The sequence below is a fragment of the Pteronotus mesoamericanus genome, unplaced genomic scaffold (genome assembly GCF_021234165.1).
Source record: "Pteronotus mesoamericanus isolate MK-2021 breed Mesoamerican mustached bat unplaced genomic scaffold, CSHL_Meso_final contig_317, whole genome shotgun sequence".
NCBI classification, from domain to species: domain Eukaryota; kingdom Metazoa; phylum Chordata; class Mammalia; order Chiroptera; family Mormoopidae; genus Pteronotus; species Pteronotus mesoamericanus.
Window position 1 is genome coordinate 1,739,311 of NW_026555133.1, and position 20,075 is coordinate 1,759,385.

Here is a 20,075-nt window from a genome sequence, read left to right on the forward strand (position 1 = left end):
TTTCTGGCGCCACAGAGAACCCCTCCCCCAGATGGTGCTGGAAGGCTCTTCCTAACTTGAAAACCTTGACTACATTTCTCCCTCTCTGAACTCTTCCTTGGATAGAGGACAAACTCTTAAGCTTGGCAATCAAGGACTTCTGTGCACTGATCCATAGAACATTTTGGCTTCATCTGTTAACAAACACTTCACATGTGCTCCAGCTCTTGCAAACATCACATAGATCACCCGCTGCCCAGCCTTTCTCCTCTTAGCCTTTCCTCTCCTGTCAGCCAGGAGTGAGCCTCCCCCCCACCCTCTGCCCGCCCCCCGCCGCCCCCTGGCCCAGGCAGTCCAACTGCTACTGTGCACAGGTCTCTCCTCCCCTAGGCAGAACCAGGTGCTCTAAGTTACCCAGCAACGGTCTACTTCCAGTTCCCCAACTGCTCCTGTGTCTTTTTCTCCTCTGGACTTAGAAATCCTCAAGTATAAGGTTCAGGTGTCTCAAAGAGGCCACTATGTTCCATGCTGGTATGGGCGGGGAGCAGGTAAAAAGGCAGGGGAGGGCAGGCCCAGCAGGGATGCCAGGCTGCTGAGCTCCACCTCTTCTATCAAGAGACCCTTCCACATGCTGTCTGCCTGTCCCCCAGCCTGGCTCAGAAGACTTAGGGCCTCCTACTGCCCAACCCTCCTCCTAGTTGAACTTCCCATGCCTTTTTATGCCTCAAGAGGTTTTTAGGCTCCTAGAGGGCAGAGCTCTGGAATCACACAAAAAGATAATGCAGTCACTCTCCCCAGCCTAGTGCCCAGATCAAGTCTTTAGCCAACAACCGGTTTCCTGAAACCTCCAGGCTTTTGGGGCCTGGCTCCTGCATTCACTTCCTCAAGTCCTGCCCATCCACCCTCTGCAGGTCACCCTTCTCTTCTCAACTCTTTATTCCCACCCTCTTAAGGCCACGGAAGCAGTCACCAGATACCAGAGGCTTTTCCTGGGGATTACGTGGGATGACTTGTGCTGACTCGTGCATCTGTCGCGTTCTTGGGTGAGTGGCTGGGAAGCGAGACACAGGGCCCGGATTTTGGTTTTCCTGAACCCGTCAGCTGCTACAAGACTGATTTACATGGGGTTTTCATAAAACTAGTGGGTGCTTTTTCTTCAATAAGTTTTCTTTAAAAGTCCAGTTTCTGTTCTCAAGGACATAGCTTCTTTGTCCAGTCTCCTCCCCCTCCAGCCCTCACAACTCTTCAGATTTGGGGGTAATGTTATCAATCCAATTTATTAATTACGTCCACAGTGAGGTGCAGGAAGAAAGGCCATATCCTCCCACTGCAGACCCTCTGACCATCTTGACAGCTTCTGCCCTCTCTGGTCCCCTCGGCTCTGCCTTGGTTTCCCTACTGAGAGCGGGGATCTTCTGCTGTCCTATGTGCCCTGAAACTAACACCCAAGAGGAAGCTAGAAATTCTCAGAGTTTCTCAGCTCCTCCCAAGGCACGGTCAGGGACAGAGAGGTCATGAGGCTCAGGACAAGCAGGGTAAGCTGCAGCAGGGGTAAGACAGACCAAAGTCCTGTACCGCAGAGGAAGGAACCACACTGTGGAGGGAAAATAAATAGAGGAGCCCAGGGCAGTAGTCCAGGACCCCCAGGGGCACACTGGCTGTAGGAGTAGCAGGCAAGTGGGAGCCCCAGCACACTGGCTCCAGGCCCCTCGCCTGCCTCAGCCACTGAGGAAAAGACGCTTGTAGGCCTTGTTCATCTGCTCCAAGAAGATGAAGGTGAGGACGGTGTGGGGGCCCAAGCGGGCGTAGTACGGTGTAAAGCCCTTCCACAGGCTGAAGAAGCCTTCGTAGCGAACGACCTTCACCAGCACATCCTAGACAGGCAGGTGGGCAGGACATTGGGGCTAGGACCTGATCTCTGGAGCCCTGGGCCTCATACCCCACTACCCTCATTGTTTTCCCAGGACATCCAATCCTCCAGCCCAAGCACCCAGCCCTGCTTCCTCACCAGCCCGTTTTTGTATTCTGGCTTTCCGTCAATCATTCGCATGTTCTGGATCCTGAAGGAGAAGAGGGAGTGGTGTAAGAGACATAAAGGAGGCCCTCCCATCTTTCTCCAGGCCCAGGTATGAAAACTCACCGCGTCTTGACAATATCCACAGGCATGGAGGCAGCAGTAGTGACCAGGCCACTGATCATGCTGGCACAGAAGTGGCATAAGATGTTGTCAGAGAAATAGCCTGGGAGAAGCAGGACAGAGAGTGGCAGTCAGCTGGGAGCTGGCCGAGGCCATGCTGGGAGCTGAGGGTCCAGCTCTAGGTCTCACCTGAGTCCAGTAAGAACTGCTTGGATTGAGAGTAAGATGCGAGCTGGGCAGCATTGACGACAACCGCCCGAGCCATGGTAGGGATGCAGCCCTGGGTGGGAAGTAGGGGAGGAGTCAGAAATGCCTGAGACCTGGCCCTATGTCACCCAGGTCTCCAGCCCCTTCACTCACCCTCCATAGTGTGGGGACCCCTTCCTCCCGGGCAATTCGAATCAAAGCATTAAACACATTTTTGTAGCCGCGGCGCTGGTCAGCTGGAAGCCTGGTGAAAAGGCAGGGGGAGGCCAAGCTCAGGACAGACCATCCTGCCCCACAGAAACAAAGAAAGGGAGGCCAGAACAAATGAATGCTATGCTCTAGGTCTAAGATAAAAAACTTAGTCCTTAATTCTAGATTCCAAGGAATGGGGCTGGGAGCAGGCTCAGACCTGGAACTCACCGGCCATCAGCGGTCATGCGGATAAGAGCCACCTCAGCTGGTGTTCCCACAAAGGCACCAGTTGCACCTGCAGTCATGCCAATCAGGGCCTTCAACAGAAAGCCAGGGGGTGTACCATCAGCCCCAGTCAGGCGTTCAAATAGCACAGTATAGATGCCAAGACGAGTGGTGGTGTAAGTGGCCTGGCGTAGTAGGCCAGCTGACAGCCTGGAGAGTGAAGGGGTCAGTATCAGGCCAGCATCTGGAGCTGCCAACCCATACCCTAACCCCCATCCTGTGGCCCCAATACCCGGTATAAATGCCCCTCAGCCCTTCTGCCTTAAGGATGCTGGTGAGGGCATGGAAGCTGGTTTTGTACTCTCGTGTCTTGGCTCCTTCCCCGCTCAGCTGCATCCGGTTCTTCACCAGGTCCAGGGGTTGCACAAAAACTGTAGCTCCCATCCTGGGGGAAGACAGGAGTAGAGTCGAGGGCAAGGTGTTCCAGATCTACCAATGCCTAATGGAGCCTGGCAACAAGGGTCACAAGGGGCAAGGCCTGACATGCGATTGACTAAATACTCAGGAGGTTGGTAGGAATGTATGTAAGTCTCTCTGAGTATCAAGAACAATGGGTCTAAAAAGTCCCACAGTCCAGGAGCCATGAAATGAAAGTGCTCCATGCAGCTCCAAGGGGGTTGTCAAGCAGTGACCTGGGACTGCATGCAGCCCGACCCATTCATGACCAGCAGGAGCCATGCAATGACCTGGAACTCCATACAACCAGGCAGAGCCAAGCAATGGGTTGGGAATTTAGGTAACTGCCCCGCGGGAGCCGTACAACGATCTTGCATGCAACCTAGTAGGGGCCCTGCAATGGGTAAAAAGATGCTGGCAGCCCATCAAGAATCTCGAAATGCACTGAGGCCGGCGCTGACTCCGTGCCGGCTCGATATACTGCAACAGACACCAAGATGAACTGGGCCCCGCTCCTTGCACCCATCCCTTCCTCCTCTTTCCCATCCCTGGGGCCTGAGCTTACCCGGCCAGGCCCCCAAACAGGAACTTGACCGACTTAGGGGAGGTACGGGGTTTTCCGTCCATCCCGGCGGTCCCGGGACTCGCCGTCGCCGCCATCACTACTCGATGGCCCTAAACACACAGTCCCGTGCGCGCGCGGCCCCGCTCGCGCCCAAGGTGACACCTCGCGCGCAACAGGGGCGAGGGCGCGCGCGCACCCCCCCGTGACTCTCAGGTCTGTAGCCAGGAGAAACTGGCGCACGCGCAAACGCGCAGCGCAAAGGTGGCTGGGAGTAAGGCGGTGCTGAAGGAGGAGCTCTAGGATAAATACGCGAGGGGGTGTGGCAGATTTAGGAAGCCAGCCCATAGGCTCAGTTTTTACCTAATTGAAATCGCGGGAAAATGGGGTTGAAGATCTCGCGAGATCGAGTATGCTAGGCTAACCCAGAGTTAGGAGGCCTCTCGCGATAAATAATAGCAAGCTTTCCCCTGTGGAATTGTGGCGAGAACTCTCGCGAGACTTGATGGTACGGCGGCGGCGGCGGTGGCCGGAGGGAGGAGAGGTTTGTGAACTGGTGAGCTCCAGGGTCCGGGCTGTGAAAGGGAAACGACTAGGTAGTCTTCTGGCACTTCGGTGCTCCCTTAAGCTCCACAGACGCTCCCTCCACCTCTAACTTTTATTTTAAACGGCCTTTTAGGACCGGAAGTCTTTCATGTTGAGCGTCCAATGCTGGAAGCGGCCTGACTTTGTTTACCGGAAACCTTTTCCCAGGACCTAGGAAGACGGCCCACCTGGCCGGAAGTCCCACCTCCTTGAGCTCCCCAACCCTTCCAGAAGTTTTTCTGTCACCTGTGTTTACCTCCCTCCTCTTTCCCCGTTTATCCCTGTACCAAGGAAGGATACGTTTAGTGTCTTCCTCCCAGGTCTTCTAAACGGGTTTGGTGTCTCACTCCCCAAGCCGTGGTTCCTTTCCCACGTCCCCATGTAGTTGGAAAGTGGGACCTGGGGATGGTTGGACCCCTGGGATTCTGGAGAGGCGGAGAGGGCGCGGAACTCCGCTTCTGCTCCTGCTACCAGGACGCGGCCTCCTCAGCCTCTCCCCTCCCGCTGCCATGCACCCTGCGGCCTTCCCACTTCCTGTAGTTGTCGTGGCCTCTGTGCTGTGGGGAGCGGCCCCCATCCGGGGACTCATTCGAGCGGTGAGTCCTAGGGGCAGGTGGGGTAGGGAGCTGAAGGAAGATGTTGCGGATTGAAGGGAAACACGGAATCTTTTGTCCGCAGACCTCAGACCACAATACCAGCATGGATTTTGCAGACCTCCCAGCTCTCTTTGGGGCTGCCTTGAGCCAGGAGGGACTTCAGGTGATTTTATTTGCTTTTTCTGTTTCCCTAAATCTTCCCTCCTGGGTAGGAATGTATGTAAGCTTCAATGAGGAGCCATTTCCTTGGATGAAGCTAGAGGTAGAAGAGAGTTAAGTTAGGAAGTGTATTAGCACATCTAGTGTGGAATCCAGAATCTGGAGGGAGAAGACAAAGTCTACCCCTAGAACTGTGGACCCTGTGAGAGAGGCTGAAAGTGTACCAAGATAAAAGGCAGGGAGAAGTGGTCCTTATCAGTAGGGTCTTGGGTCAGTTACTGGTATATATGACCTTAGACAAGTTAAATTAGTTCTCTGAGCCTTAGTTTGTTTTACTGTAGCAAGGGTTATTGTGAGGATTAAATTAGGTAAGCAGTTTTCTAGTAATTCATCACAAAAACTGCCACACAGCAAAAACTGGGCCATAGATATCAGTGTAGTTGTTTGTAAGAGGGGTAATTGGAAAGTTAAAGGGAGGTGTTAAAAAACAAAATTCTACTAAGTAAATTTTAAAGATTGTATTGGTTTTATTTAATGATTTATGAATTGGGCAGTATCTCATGTAGCAGATAGAAAAGAACTCCAAAGAGCTGTACAAACTGAGACTTTTGTCGGCAGAAGGAAGCAGGACAAGGGAGTTATTCTAGCAAAGAGCTGGTTGATTTTGGCAATCACCATTCTTTAGGGAATGACAGGGGTCTATCAGGCAGGTCACCTCACCGGTGCTGACCAGGTAATTCCAGAATGACTTGTTTAAGATTCCATTCCTGGGAGAGGCGGAAACTGTAATTAAGTTAGGTGTTAGGTCCGTTTGGTGACATGGGGCTTAGCACAAGTGACTCCATTTTGGGCCTGTTGTTTCATTTTATTTAACAGAAGGGGGTATGTTCTATATGAGTTTGTAGTGGAGAAGGGAGTATGAAACAAAACTTAAGGAAAGTGACATGGATGAGTGGAGAATCTATGTACGATCATCAAGAAACTGGAAAGCAGAATTATGAATTAGCTTGGAGTATGGTGTTTAGCTTGGCTCATCTGGGACAGGGAGATGGAGAATGAGAAGGTCTGGTAAAGGGATGTTGTTTGGTGTAATTTCGTCTTTAGGAGGCTGAAAAGAGGTAGACTTCTGACTTGGGTGGGCTGCTCAAATCCCAGGAATGAGTAGGAAGTGAAGGATAGAGAACATGCAGTATACAGGGGCCAGTGTGCCTGGTGGGCTCTGGGGAGCAGAACCTAGGAAGGTGAAATCCAACTGCTTTTTACTTCTCTTCCCCAGGGCTTCCTTGTGGAGGCTCACCCAGCAAATGCCTGCAGCCCCATTGCCCCACCACCCCCAGCCCCGGTCAATGGGTCAGTCTTTATTGCACTGCTTCGAAGATTCGACTGCAACTTTGACCTCAAGGTTGCTGATTATGGAGTGGGAGCTGGGAAGTTGAGGGTAAAAAAAGGCACCGGGAATGAAGTGAGGTAAGGCCCATCATGGCTCCTTATTCCCTGCCTTGTCTTCCTAGGTCCTGAATGCTCAGAAGGCTGGGTATGGTGCAGCTGTAGTACACAATGTGAATTCCAATGAACTTCTGAGCATGGTGTGGAATAGTGGTAAGGTTGGGACATCTCTGAATAACTGGGTTTTCAGTAGAGCTCAGACTAAGGGATGGTGAGTGTGCTAAAGGCTTAGGGAAAAGAAGTCAGTCCTTTGGGTGGGATGGCATGAAAGAACCAAATGCCAGCATTACCAGAGGATTTGGGTATAGAGGGTTAAGTCCCCAGTGTAATGCCCTGATCCCTGCAGAGGAAATCCAGCAGCAGATCTGGATCCCGTCTGTGTTTATTGGGGAGAGGAGCTCCGAGTACCTGCGTGCCCTCTTTGTCTACGAGAAGGGGTAGGATATTTCCCTCCTTCCCAGTCTGTCTTCAGCACTTGCCATGCCGATCTGGAGCCCAAGCCTCAGGCCCTTCATACTCTGCCTCTTGACTTTCTTTCCACCCCCTTTTCCATCCCTGGGCCTTGTCCAGAGCCAGTTACTTTGTCACTTTGCTTTTCCTGCCTCTCTTGACACTGGTCTTCCTTTTCCTAGCGCTCGGGTTCTTCTGGTCCCGGACAACAGCTTCCCATTGGGTTATTACCTCATCCCTTTCACAGGGATTGTGGGACTGCTGGTTTTGGCCATGGGAGCAGTGATGGTGAGTAGTTCAGGGAGCATCATAGGAAGAGCTGAGGCCTTTCACACCAGAATGGATCTGGGTTTAGAGGTGGGAATGATTTATGCTGGATTGCCCAGTTTTGTTCCCTAAGGCTGATGTGATCCATCCACCCCTTTTCTCCAGGTAGTTCGTTGTATCCAGCACCGGAAACGGCTCCAGCGGAATCGACTGACCAAAGAGCAACTGAAACAGATTCCAACACATGACTATCAGAAGGGTGAGGGGCTAGAGGTGTGGAAAGCCTTTCCCATAGCATATATGGTTCTGAAGGAGTTTGAGCCCAGAAGATGAGGGGCAAAGAAAGATGGTAGGAAGATGTCAGCTTGAACCTTTCCTCTTTTATCCATACATACAATGAGGACAGGGCAGGAACAGCAGATGGGAAGGAAAAATGATTAAATGGAGTAGTTGAGGGGAAGGATGGAGGACCAACCTTACTTAAAAGGGAGATGAGAGAAAAAAAATTGAAGGAGTGGGGAGGATTTAGTCTGAGAAGAAACAGGTGAGGAGCCACTGCTAGGTCCTGAGGCCCTGAGTCTCCAGTGTCCATATAAGGCAATAGCAGAAGCCCTGCCCCCATTTCCGCTCCTCCCACTCTATCTCCACCCTCACACCTCCCCCCAAAAACCCACTTCCCTTCTTACCTCTGCTTTGTCCCTTCTAACCCCCAATTCATCATGTTCTACTTTAGCCTTACCTTGCAAGGCTCAGTCTTAGCTCTTCCACTGGCATTGTGGAACCAGGGAAAATAACTTTCAAAGTTTAGCTCCCCTTCCAGACTTCTCGTGGGCCCTGGTCCAAGATGGTTCAGTCAGACTCCCTTTTGCCCTCCCCTAGGAGACCAGTATGATGTCTGTGCCATCTGCCTGGATGAGTATGTGGATGGTGATAAGCTGAGGGTACTTCCCTGTGCTCATGGTGAGGCCCTCGGTTCCTGTGCCCATGTCCCTACTCCAACTGCAGGCACCAGGTATTTCACCTCATTCCTCTCGACAGCCTATCACAGCCGCTGTGTGGACCCCTGGCTCACTCAGACCCGGAAGACTTGCCCCATCTGCAAACAGCCTGTGCATCGAGGTCCTGGGGATGAGGAGCAGGAGGAAGAAACTCAGGGGCAAGATGGTGATGAGGAAGGGGAACCAAGGGACCATCCTGCCTCAGAGCGGACCCCACTTCTGGGCTCTAGCCCCACAGTTCCCACCTCTTTTGGTTCCCTGTCCCCAGCCCCCCTTGTTTTCCCTGGGTCTTCAACAGATCCCCCACTCTCTACTCCCTCTTCCACCACCATCCTGGTCTAATACTCCCCTAATCACCCCACCCCTGATGACCTATTTTGCACAGCCTTTCTTTCTTCCCCTTGTCTTCTATGTTGACAGATAGGGGACATTTTCCCCCTAGGTTTCTCCTTTACCCAACCCCATCCTTTTGAGGGGGTTGGCACAAAGGGACTGGATCTTCTTTTATTGTATTAATAAAATTGTTTTGTCAACTGAAGGGGACTATCATTCTCATACAGGCAAATCTCTTACTTATTTGGGGAATTGCCCCCCTCTTTTGCCATAAAGGGGCAAGGAACTACTAAGAGAGACTAACCTATGGTCATGAGGATAGCCCCAGCAGGCATTTGTTGTGAGTCAGAGATGGGGAGCTCCGCCCATAAGATGACTCAATTGGCCCTGCCTTGCCCACAGGTCTGGCGCATTCCCTGGTCTGGATAGCTCTATTCCATTTCCCACTAATTCTACTGGTGCACAGACCTAGGGCCAGAAAAGAAACAGCAGGCCACGTAGGCCTGAGGCAGGTGCTTAGGATATGGAGGCAAGATCCAATTCCTAGGCTTGTAGTGCTTCACCCTTCCTGCTCCTGATCCCAAGCAAGGATAAAGGAGACAATAACTGTCCTCCATCCTGACACCCAGGCTAAAACCACACAGCACCTTGTTAGTAGAATCTTTTTTTATTCAGAAAAAAAAAAAAAACCCAAAAAACAAAAAATTTTTCCAACCACACACAGGAGGGGTATGGGTAGGGGGAGGTGTCTGTCCAATCAGCCCTGGCCCCCAGCCCATGTGGTTTTGGCAGCAACAAGGGGTGTAGGGTAATGGCCCAAAAAATAAAAATGGTGTGTGTGTGTGTGTGTGTCTGTATGGGAAGGAGAGGGGTGCAAAAGCAGTGGGGAGTGGTGGGGGGAAGGGAAAGACGAGGTCAGTACTGGGAACGCCGCAGGTGGGAGGCCATTTCATAACATTTCTTGTTGATCATACCACCGTGGACACCTTCTTTGCCCATCAGCAGGACTAGCGCTGGAGGAGAGAGAAAGGAGGCTAGAACCCAGGTGTCACAATACCACCCCCTGCCAGCTGTTGAGCAGCTGTCCAGCCCTGGGGGCTGTAACCCAACCTCATCTCTCCCAACCCCCCCCCCCCCACACAGGCAGGCTGTCAGTCACCCTGAAACAATAGGGCTTTTCAAAAGGGAAAAATCAAGCTAAGGGACTGGAAGCAGAACACTAAAATTTAGGTGTTGGCTGGCGTTCAGGCTAGAAATGGGTAAGACAACAGCTAAGTGCTGACTACAATTAACAGTCTACCTCCTCCCAGAAAAGTTTTCTCATCTGGAAAGGTTCAAGGCAGAAAGAATCTTAAGTAATAGACAAGATGAGGAACTGAGACAACTTAAGGGACTATCCAACCCAATGTCCCAGTATTCACCAGGCTGGGAGTAGAAAGCTGGTCTGATCTTTCCTACTGGGGAACCACACAGAAAAAGATTCATAGACGCACGTTAGTGATCTTGGAGCTACATCAAGGGTAAGACTCAGAAACTCACTCTTGGCAGTCATGGTGACAGTGATGTTGAAGGTGGGGGCTCCGCCGGTGCTCTTGGTACGAAGATCCATGGTAAATTCCCCATCCTGCAGCAGTGAGTCCCGGATCACAGAACATTTCTGGCCCCCAAGTGTCAGCCCATTCACGAAAAAACTTGACCGGTCTTTGCCAACTAGGACAGCAACCTCAGCTGGCTGTAAAGGAAACCAAGCACCCATCAAGTTAGCACACCATGGTTCCCACCTTCTTCAACGACACACCTGCTTTTCCTGTCTCAGGGGAGCTAGAATCCCCCGGCGAGGAAAGGTGTTTTGTTAGGTGCTTTGTACATATCCATGAAACTAGAGAAACTCTTAAGACTTTTGGAAGTTAGTATACAAAAAGATCAGGATCCTCAAACCCAGAGAGTGGTAGTAAGAGAGGATATACTCCTTTGGAGACATCTCGTTTAAGAAGGAAAGCAAACCCAGGAAATAAAGGGGGTCAAAAGCCAGTAAGAGTGGAGTGGGGAGCTTTTGGATGCTCAGAACCCTCCTTCAGGAAAAGCAGAAGCTAAGAGGGGAAGGGAGGGGGCGGGCAAAGCGGAGAAGCAACTTTGCCCTTATTTGGTCAAAGGATCTGAAGGAGTTGTTAGGGGCCGGGACGCCTGGGTCTCCAAGTAACCTAGAGTTTAGGTCCAGGTATCTATGCCCCAAGAGAAGGAAGCAGATGCTTGAAGGCTTTCCGGGAAAGTTGGAAAACTTTTGAAAGAGGACCGCAGCTAGACCTAGCATGCCAACTCTCCGGTCTAGATACCCCAGGGAACCTTTCCACCCCTCCCCCTTACACCCCAAATCCCCACATCCGGTCCCCTCCCGCCCGGAAATCCCCTTCCCCCCTTTCGAACTTCCGCTCCCCCTCCCCACTTCCGGGCAGTGTGGACCCGGGAGGTAGTGATGGGGACAGCAGTAGTCACTCCTTATCCTTTTACTTATACTATCCGAGAACTTCTCACAAAGTTCCCCTGTTCCAGGCCCCGCAGAATGGCGGGAAGGGAGGGTGAGGGGACTTCCGGGGTTGGTCTCACAGGAATGTTGAGTCCACCGTGCAGACTTGGGGCGTGGGCGGGGGGGGGGGGGGCTGGCTGTGAAGAGTGAGGCGGCCTCCTTCTCCAACAGAGTTGGAAAAGGCTAGAGCCCACGCAGGACCGGCATGGAACCCCGGCCACCGTCCCTCCCGCATAAGGGGGAACAATGGTGGAAGGGGCACGAGCTGGCGGCCGGAAGTGGGGCTGGGGGTCCAGGGGTCCCCCAGTCCCTTCTCAATCACAATCTCTGGTTGAAACTGCAGCGCGTGCCCGCCCCGCCCTGGACGAGGCGGAAGTGGGCCGCCGCACCGGGCGGCGCGCCCCTCCCCGCCCTGTGCCCCGGATGTAACGCCCCGTCGCGGAAAGCGGCGCGGCAGGCTGGAAAGGAGCCTCCGCCTGGGGGGTAGGACTTAAGAGGCAACTGAGGGACCCTCTCACGTGCAGCCGCCATTCGCGCCACTCCCAGGGCAAGGGCCGGGTCACGGCCTTTCGCTGCCCTCCCCAGACCGCACCCGCCCCCACCCAAGTCCCTTCCTCAGGGTCCAAGTTCGGCCAGTCTCCCGGACCGCGACGGCCTTGCAGTACCGTGATGTTGACGAAGGTTTTCCCGGGGACAGCGGCCCAGACGGAGGGCGAGTCCTTATAGCCCACGATGGCCGCGTCCTGACAGGTCCCGTCCGCCATGAGGTTGTCGATGTAGGCGTTCCACCCGGCCATGGCGCTGCTACTGGGGCTGCTCTCGGCGCTGCTGCTGAGGCCGCGGGCTGGGCTCGGGCTGCCTCGGGCTGGCGGGCGGGGGGAGGCGGAGAGCTCGGGGCACGCGCTGCCGTCCGGACCGCGGCTCTGCTAGCTGTGCAGCAGCCCTCACACCGCCACTTCCTGCTCCTCCCCCCCTTCTAGATTTTTATTTGCAAAGGGCGGCAGGGGCGGGGCCTGCTCCCCATTCCCTCCCTACCGCCCCCCCTCGCCTGCCCAGATACCTAACTTTGCAAATGCAATTTTAAAAATCCTTCCCCCTATTACAAAATTTGCAGAGTTCAATGGAAAGCAATGTAAAAGGATGAAAAGGGGGGAGCAGGGAGAAGTTAGGGTTAGGGCTCGTTCCACTTTGCATTGAATATAAACCACAACTTGGTAGAAGGGAAGGAAGCCAGTGGAAGGAAAGTGAGAGGAGGAATTAACAAGCTGCAAATTTAGCAAATTAAAGAGGGTGCGGGGAACTCAGGGTTAAACGGAATGATTTCCCCCTTCCCCCACCTCCACTGGAGGGAAGGAACGGCGGGCGGCGGCGCGTGCGCCCGCGCCTGCGCCAGGGCCCGAAGGGAAAGCGCGTGGGGCGGTTAGGGCTGGCGGCCGGCTTCGCGAGAGCGCGCGGTGGCGCGCCAGACTGGACCGATTTGGAGCCCCTCTGAAGAGAGGCGGTCGGGGACGTGTCTCCAGCCGGGCGGAAGGGGCGGGGGCGAGAGCGAGGCGTGCGAGTTGCCGTTTCTCCATTCTTGATTTTATTTAAACAAGGTGTAAGGGAGCAAAAGGCAATCTGACAAAATACCCCGGCCGGTTTCAGAATTGAAGGCATCCACGAGGGACATTGCCGTCTGTCCCCCGTATGAATGGAGCCCACTCCCTCTCCAGGGAGTAATCTCTAGCTGGATCTGCTCCAGTACCAGGACTCACACCCGCGTCCCAGCACCGCCCGTTCGCCGGACAGCGGTTTGGGTCACCGCCTGTGCCCCCTGCCGCATCTGCAGAGGTCACTGAGCACTGTGCTAGACGGGCGGGCCTATTTTTCAAGGCGGAAGAATACTAAAAACTTTCAGGATCTTAGGGTGTCTAACTTTTTCAAGAAGGGGAAAATCCCTTCCACTTCGGCCCCCCCCCCCTTTTTCTTATGTTTCATTTAAAACTTATGCCAACAACTTGTGCGCGAGTGGATCGCCCGCCGCCAAGTGGAAGGGTGTGGGGCAGGACCTGGCAGCCGGCTTAGGTGAACTAGACGCACTCTAGCTGCTTGGGCTGCTGAGGAGCTGGGCCTCTTCCGGTCCCTCGCCGGAGGGTAGCCTCCCGGGAGGGAAAGGGCTTTCACCTTCCTTATCCTCCCAAGCTGGGCGCGGTTCCTCCGCGGCCACTCCACACACCACGGGTACTCGACGCCCCCCGAGTCCGTGTTCCTCGATAGTCGCCGGGGCTGAGTCACTGGTCCGCCGGGGCGGGGCAGCACTGGGGCACGTGGCGGCGCTCCCCGCCCGCCATCTCCTGACCTCTGGCCTGCCGCACCCCCTACCCCAGGGTGGAAAATTCCCGTGAGGGAGCGGCCTGAGATATGGGGAGGAGGGGCGAGACAGGGAGAGGAATCCTGGGCTGGGGGCTGGAAGACAGACCTAAATGGGCCGGCAGAGCCGAGAAGGGATTTGAGGAGAGGGCCGCGGGAGTGAGTCATCCGGCGCGCGCGCAGCTCCAGCACCGGCGGGAAGAGTCTCCGAGTCCGGGGCGAGGAGCCGAAGCGCTCCGTGACCCTTGTCCGCCGACCGTCGTGCCCGAGCCTCGGCGCACGTCCCTCTCCTGGCCCGGCTGCAGCAAAACTCGGGGCGGACCTCGCACTCCCCCCAGAGCCGACAAGGCGGAGAGTTACCAAGTGCAGAGACCCACCCCTCTGCAATGCTACTAGAGGACCACAGACTGGCCCTGAGCATTCAGACACTGTCCATTCATTTTTCACCCTGACTCAACATCATTCGCTGATGGGCTGGGACCGCGCCCTGAAACGCCCGCAGTCGGCGGGGAAAGGGGCTGCTGACTGACAGTCTCCACGCTGGGTGGTAAGTGCTGCCCCAGCGCTATCAGTAGGCAGCCGCACCCGCTCTGAGGGCCAGTCTAAATTGGTCTCCCTGCCCCCTCCCCCACACCGCTGCTTGCCCGGAGAGGGTAGGATGGGGTGGAGCCCGGAGACGCCGGTATGAGGACCCTAAGAGGTGAGACCCTCTCGCCTTCTCAAGAAGGGGTTCAATTTTGGATTTAAGAGCTTGCCCAGAACCCCCGGTGCCTTCCCCCACTGAGGGCAGAGACAGCCCCTGCCTGCCATTTGAGCTGAGCATGTGTGGATGTCAATCCAGCAGCCCCTCTTCCAGGCCCCCTCCCCAGCCCTGCAGGGCTCAAATTACTCCTGGCCTTTCCTAAATGGCACTAGTTCCTCTTTAACCTTTGCAAAAGGGGAATATAATCCAGGGGAGGGGAGAGACCCTCCCCCATTTTGAAGCCCCTCCCCTGCTCCTCCCCAGGGGTGGAATTAAAGTAGGAGCTTTTTATTGGGGGACAGAGAGAAAGGAGAGGCAGTCATTGACCTTTGGGAAGGGGGCTTTAGGCTGCAGTGGGCACTTGGCTGCCAGCCTGGTGTGGAGGGGGAGGGTAGAGAGAGAGGAGAGAGGCGGGGCTGGCTGGGGGACAGGGTGGCTGGGAATAAATGCCCAGCCTGAGAGGGGGTGAGCTGACACTCCCAGCTGCCACCTAGACTCCGAGCTCACCCAAAGCCCCCAGCCAAGGCATCCAGGTCTGGTGAATCTTCCAGCCCCAGGGGATGGGAGTGGGAAAGGGTGAGGGCGGTGGTGGCTTGGAGAAAATAAGGGAAAAGTCAGCTTTTTTTCGCCCCTCCTAGGACTGGAGGTGCTTAAGACTGCAGGAGCTGGAGCAAGCAGGATGGGATACCCAAGGATAGGGAAAGGAGGCTGTGATGAGAGGCAGGCAGAGATGGACAGAGAAGGGTGGTTGCAACTGAAGCCAGGTGGAAAATTTGGGGCCCCCAAGGATCTGAAGAAGACTGAGGAGCAGGAAAATGAAAAACAATTATGGCAGAAGATTTGAGAGCTAGGAAGCCATGTAGAACAGATTGCTTGACTAGAAGGGTGGAGAGAGAAGGCACAAATGCAACTTTTCGGGAGAAGTTCAGGGAGTGGTAGAATCACTGGAGCTATAAAGGAGAGGTCCCTGGATTCTTAGAATGGGATGGGGGGTGGAATAGGAGCTGTTTTGAGTGGGGGAGGGGGCTGAGCCTGCCTCTTTGGTCTGTGACCTTTCTGTGAGATATTTTTAGCTCCAGCACCTGCCTTCTTAGGGTGGGGAAGACTCTTAAAGGGCAAGGGATTTGGGGTGCCTTAAGGGATCAGCTGTCTACACTCACTCGGCCTCTTGCCCTGCAGCCATGGCCATGCAGAAGATCCTTGCCCGGGAAATCCTGGACTCCAGGGGCAATCCCACAGTGGAGGTGGACCTATACACAGCCAAGGGTAACAGAGGCCCATGGAACTGGTTCGCCTTGGAAGACCCCAATGCCATTTGGCCTTTGCCCTTCACCTGTCCCACAACCTCAACTTTCTCTTAGATCCCCTTCCCCAGAGCTCTTCCCAGGCCTTCTTCCTCCAACCTGGCTTCCCTGTTGGGAGATGCACTAGTCTGTCTGCACTGCTTCTGGCACTGGGTTCAGAGAGGAAAGCTTGGTCCTTTGGGGGTGGGTGGCTGGGGCTCTGTGACCTTCCAAATCCTCTCATTCCAGGCCGATTCCGAGCAGCTGTGCCCAGTGGAGCTTCTACAGGTATCTATGAAGCTCTGGAACTAAGAGATGGAGACAAATCTCGATACCTGGGCAAAGGTGAGGAAAGACCAACACTGGGAACCTGTGAGAGGTGGTTTCACGACGCGAGCCTACAGTGTCTGCTTGGAGTAGAGGACTGGAACCCAAAGCTCTTGAAGAGCTGGGGTCCACAGGAAGAGACCTAATTGAACAGGAGTTCTGAACCTCCTCCCCCGGCCTCTCTAGGTGTCCTGAAGGCTGTGGAACACATCAACAAGACCCTGGGTCCTGCTCTGCTGGAAAAGGCAAGTTGGAAGAGTCTGCCCCTCCTACCCCCACCTTACCTCCACCACCCCTGCCACCTCATCCCAAGAAGCGCATGCTTGGGAGAGGCTAACTGTCTATCTCTCCAAAATACCTGCGCTTCTTCCTCCTGCACATGCCCTGACTTTTGAGAAATCTGACTTTTGCTCTTCCCTACTTAAACTTGCTCTTCCAGAAACTAAGCGTTGTGGATCAAGAAAAAGTTGACAAATTTATGATTGAGCTGGATGGGACTGAGAATAAATGTGAGTGAAGGGCTAGGGACAGATGAAGGTATGGGATGCTGGGTAGATGGGGGAGAGAGCATGGGGCTGAGGTGTGGTTAGGGTTATTATTGTGTCCCACATTTTGGGGCACATTGTAGCTGGGTGGACTTTTATTCATTCCACAGGCATTTCCTGATGCCTGCCCTCTGCCAGGCCTGGACCGGCTATGGGCACAGATGTGAAGCTGACACATTTCCCTGGGGTAGGGACACCCTGAGCACCTCAGGTCACTGGGGAGAGAGATCTGTTAATAAACTCTTAATGGCCAGTGGTTTGGAGTTCTGGATTCTTCCTGGGGTGTCTAGAGGGGACTTTTTTTTTTCTTTTTTTGACAGAGAGAATGAAACAATGATTTGTTGTTCCACTTATCTATGCATTTCATTGGTTGATTCATGTATGTGCCCTGACCAGGGATTGAACCTGCAACTTTGGCTTGTTGGGACCACGCTCTAACTAACTGACTTACCTGGTCAGGGCCAGAGGAGGCATTTGAGGAGATGACCCCAAACCTTGGGGGAGAAGCTCTCACGCTTATTTGTGCTTGCTTCCTCCAGCCAAGTTTGGGGCCAATGCCATCCTGGGAGTGTCCCTCGCTGTGTGCAAGGCTGGAGCAGCTGAGAAGGGGGTTCCACTCTACCGACACATTGCAGATCTTGCTGGGAACCCAGACCTGGTCCTCCCAGTCCCTGTGAGTACAGATGCCCCACCAGATCCCACAGTGACAGAATTGCCCCATCCAGCAAGAAGTACATCACCAGCCCCTGGAAAGTTCACCAGCTCCAAAGATATGGTTTCCTGAAATGGAACCTCTTCTGCGACAGTTTTGTCCTTCCCTCTTTCCCACAATCTAAACCTTCCCTTAAGCCTCTCTGCTTCTTCCCCTTGACTTAACTCAGTTCCTTCACATTCCAGTCCTAGGCTCAATAACTCCAGCTTCTTTTTCTGCCTTCTACCCCAACCCCCAAATCAGTAGAGAGCCTAGTTCTTCATGGCAAGGATCTTGGCATTTCTTTGTATCTTCTTTAATCCTTATAAAACCAAATTTCCTCTTTTGGAAATCCTCTGCATTTAACACCAATGATAATGTTACAGACAAAGCCTGAACCTATGAACAGCTTAATATAATAATAGTCTATTTCTCAAAAAAAAATTATAATTTATTATTACTTACTAGGCAGATTGTATGAGAGCATGAGCTCTGGAGATTAGCTGCTGGGTTTGAATCCTGGCTTTGCCTGTGTGCAAATTGTGTGTGATCTTAGGCAAGTTATTTAACTGCTCTGCCTCAGTTTCCTCACTTGTAGAATGGGGGATACTAATAGCACATAGTTCCTAGGGTAGTTTTGAGAATGAAATGAGCTAACAGAATATGTGTAAAGCACTTAGAGCAGTGCTTGGCCTGTGGTACGCGCTGTGTCAGTCAGTATTAGCTATTGCGTAGCAGGCACATTGGAAGAGCTTTACATTCAATTTCTCTAATTTCCAGCATGAGAAGCTGCAGGGAAGCAGGTGGTATTCCCATTAGAAAAATGAGGAAAGAGACTCTGAGGAGCAAAATTATTCCTCCTAGATAACTCAGCTAGTAAGGAGGGAAGCCAAGATTCTACCTCGATCCCTCCCCAACTCCGACCTGCAGACCTTGGCTCAGGTCTGAACACCCGCTCCTCCTCTCAGGCCTTCAATGTGATCAATGGGGGCTCCCATGCTGGAAACAAGCTGGCCATGCAGGAGTTCATGATTCTGCCTGTGGGAGCCAGCTCTTTCAAGGAAGCCATGCGCATTGGCGCCGAGGTCTACCACCACCTCAAGGGGGTCATCAAGGCCAAGTATGGGAAGGACGCCACCAATGTGGGTGACGAGGGCGGCTTTGCACCCAACATCCTGGAGAACAATGAGGGTCAGTGTGAGCAGTCTGAGGGGCAGAACCCCTGGGTCCTCACAGAGGAGGGGGCTGTCGAGATAGGGTACACCAGAGCCTCAGGTCTCCTCTTGTCCTTCTCCCAGCCCTGGAGCTGCTGAAGACAGCCATCCAGGCAGCTGGCTACCCAGACAAAGTAGTGATTGGTATGGATGTGGCGGCGTCTGAGTTCTATCGCAATGGGAAGTATGATCTTGACTTCAAGTCACCCGATGACCCCTCACGGCACATCACTGGGGAGAAGCTGGGGGAGCTGTACAAGAGCTTCATTAAGAACTATCCTGGTAAGACCCCCCAACGTGTCCCAGTGCACCTGCCTGAGTACCTGGCAACTGCCCAACACACTAACTTCAGAGACTCTGTTGCCAACCTGCTCAGCCCTTCCAATCCTTAGCACCATTGCAATCTCCATCCAAACTCTTCTGACTTGTCACCCCTTCATGAAGTCCTCGGACCTTTAACCTGACTCTGCCCCATCCCTCACCAGTGGTCTCCATCGAAGACCCCTTTGACCAGGATGATTGGGCCACTTGGACCTCATTCCTCTCGGGGGTGAACATCCAGATCGTGGGAGATGACCTCACAGTCACCAACCCCAAGAGGATTGCCCAGGCCGTTGAGAAGAAGGCCTGCAACTGCTTGCTGCTGAAGGTCAACCAGATTGGCTCCGTGACTGAATCCATCCAGGCGTGAGTGCTTCCTGGCCCTGGGGTGCACCGAAGCTTCCCTCCACCCCGGTTCTGCCCACTCCAGCTGCAGCTCTGCCCTCAGACTCCAAGTGTACCTTTCCCCTGGCTCTTGACTCCCCGCTCTCCTGACCTCAAGCCTTTGGCTAACTCGGCTGGACCCCAAGAACGTTGCCATTGTGACCTGCCATTCGCGCTCCCACCCTGTACCATTCTTTTCTCCCAGGTTCTGCCCTGCTTTCCACCAGCATCTCAGGAACTCAAATTCAAGATCAGGAATCTCCCCTTCTCTTCTACTTTCCAAGAACTTTAGTCATCACCCTTCCCACAGCAGGCCCACTCCCCACCACAGAAAAGCCCCATCCAGCCCCTGGCTTTCTGAGGAGGTCCCGTTAGGCCTTATCAAGTGTCCTCTATTCCCAGCTGCAAACTGGCTCAGTCTAACGGCTGGGGAGTGATGGTGAGCCACCGCTCTGGGGAGACTGAGGACACATTCATTGCCGACCTCGTGGTGGGGCTCTGCACAGGACAGGTACTCACAGCTCCCGTGTTGTGTTAGAACAAATTTTCTTGGGACTCCTGGCCTCCTGCCCCTGAGTTTCATGACACCATAGGCTGCTTCCTCAGGGCCAGGCCCCATCTCTTCTCCCCAGCCTCATGCAACCCTTGGAATCCCTCTTCCCTCCTTAGATCAAGACTGGTGCCCCCTGCCGCTCAGAGCGTCTGGCCAAATACAACCAGCTCATGAGGTACAGCGGGTGCCGTGGACCTGGGTGTCGGGGAGCGGAGGGCGGTTGGGTTAGAAGGGCACAGCTCTGACTCGGTGTGCCTTCTAGGATTGAGGAGGCGCTCGGGGACAAGGCTGTCTTTGCTGGACGCAAGTTCCGTAACCCAAAGGCCAAGTGAGAAGCTGGAGGCTCCAGGATCCCACAGGACAGATGTAGGCCTTCAGGCCCTTCTCCCTGAAATAAACACTGGTGCCAACCAAGACGGCGGTGTGCGAGCTTGTTTATGGGATGGAGGGGATGCTGGTCTCCAGGCTGGGAAAGGCAGGATGTGGGGCAGGAAAGGCAGAATAGATGAACGACCTGTTGGGACAAAGAGGAAGCGAGGGACTGGTCACA

At 53.9% G+C, this 20,075-nt stretch overlaps 4 protein-coding genes across 6 annotated transcripts; 2 read left to right on the top strand and 2 right to left on the bottom strand.

The window, feature by feature from the left end:
• Positions 1-1,237: 1,237 nt before the first annotated feature.
• Positions 1,238-4,001, bottom strand: SLC25A11 (solute carrier family 25 member 11). The gene is made up of 8 exons (XM_054575817.1): positions 3,762-4,001; positions 3,033-3,185; positions 2,744-2,950; positions 2,477-2,567; positions 2,306-2,396; positions 2,120-2,219; positions 1,988-2,039; positions 1,238-1,853 (listed from the first exon to the last, which is right to left on the bottom strand). Exons 1-8 carry the CDS (start codon positions 3,854-3,856, stop codon positions 1,698-1,700), a joined length of 945 nt encoding a protein of 314 aa, XP_054431792.1. The 5' UTR covers positions 3,857-4,001; the 3' UTR covers positions 1,238-1,697.
• A 252-nt stretch (positions 4,002-4,253) lies between these two features.
• Positions 4,254-8,790, top strand: RNF167 (ring finger protein 167). 2 transcript variants are annotated; one of them, XM_054575819.1, is made up of 10 exons: positions 4,254-4,314; positions 4,438-4,939; positions 5,022-5,102; positions 6,375-6,500; positions 6,610-6,697; positions 6,891-6,981; positions 7,177-7,282; positions 7,427-7,520; positions 8,141-8,221; positions 8,300-8,790. In XM_054575819.1, exons 2-10 carry the CDS (start codon positions 4,853-4,855, stop codon positions 8,599-8,601), a joined length of 1,056 nt encoding a protein of 351 aa, XP_054431794.1. In that variant the 5' UTR covers positions 4,254-4,314; positions 4,438-4,852; the 3' UTR covers positions 8,602-8,790. The 2 variants fall into 2 exon arrangements, with proteins under 2 accessions (XP_054431794.1, XP_054431793.1); XM_054575818.1 differs by having other exon boundaries at positions 4,256-4,302.
• Positions 8,791-9,259: 469 nt separating this feature from the next.
• PFN1 (profilin 1) lies at positions 9,260-12,067 on the bottom strand. The gene is made up of 3 exons (XM_054575632.1): positions 11,782-12,067; positions 10,132-10,324; positions 9,260-9,605 (listed from the first exon to the last, which is right to left on the bottom strand). The coding sequence occupies exons 1-3, from the start codon at positions 11,911-11,913 to the stop codon at positions 9,508-9,510; spliced, it is 423 nt and encodes a 140-aa protein (XP_054431607.1). The 5' UTR covers positions 11,914-12,067; the 3' UTR covers positions 9,260-9,507.
• A 2,022-nt stretch (positions 12,068-14,089) lies between these two features.
• ENO3 (enolase 3) lies at positions 14,090-19,939 on the top strand. 2 transcript variants are annotated; one of them, XM_054575831.1, is made up of 12 exons: positions 14,090-14,165; positions 15,387-15,473; positions 15,740-15,835; positions 16,004-16,062; positions 16,257-16,326; positions 16,902-17,035; positions 18,022-18,244; positions 18,352-18,549; positions 18,753-18,954; positions 19,375-19,483; positions 19,642-19,700; positions 19,788-19,939. In XM_054575831.1, exons 1-12 carry the CDS (start codon positions 14,150-14,152, stop codon positions 19,855-19,857), a joined length of 1,323 nt encoding a protein of 440 aa, XP_054431806.1. In that variant the 5' UTR covers positions 14,090-14,149; the 3' UTR covers positions 19,858-19,939. The 2 variants fall into 2 exon arrangements, with proteins under 2 accessions (XP_054431806.1, XP_054431807.1); XM_054575832.1 differs by lacking the exon at positions 14,090-14,165 and adding an exon at positions 14,655-14,740.
• Positions 19,940-20,075: the final 136 nt, after the last annotated feature.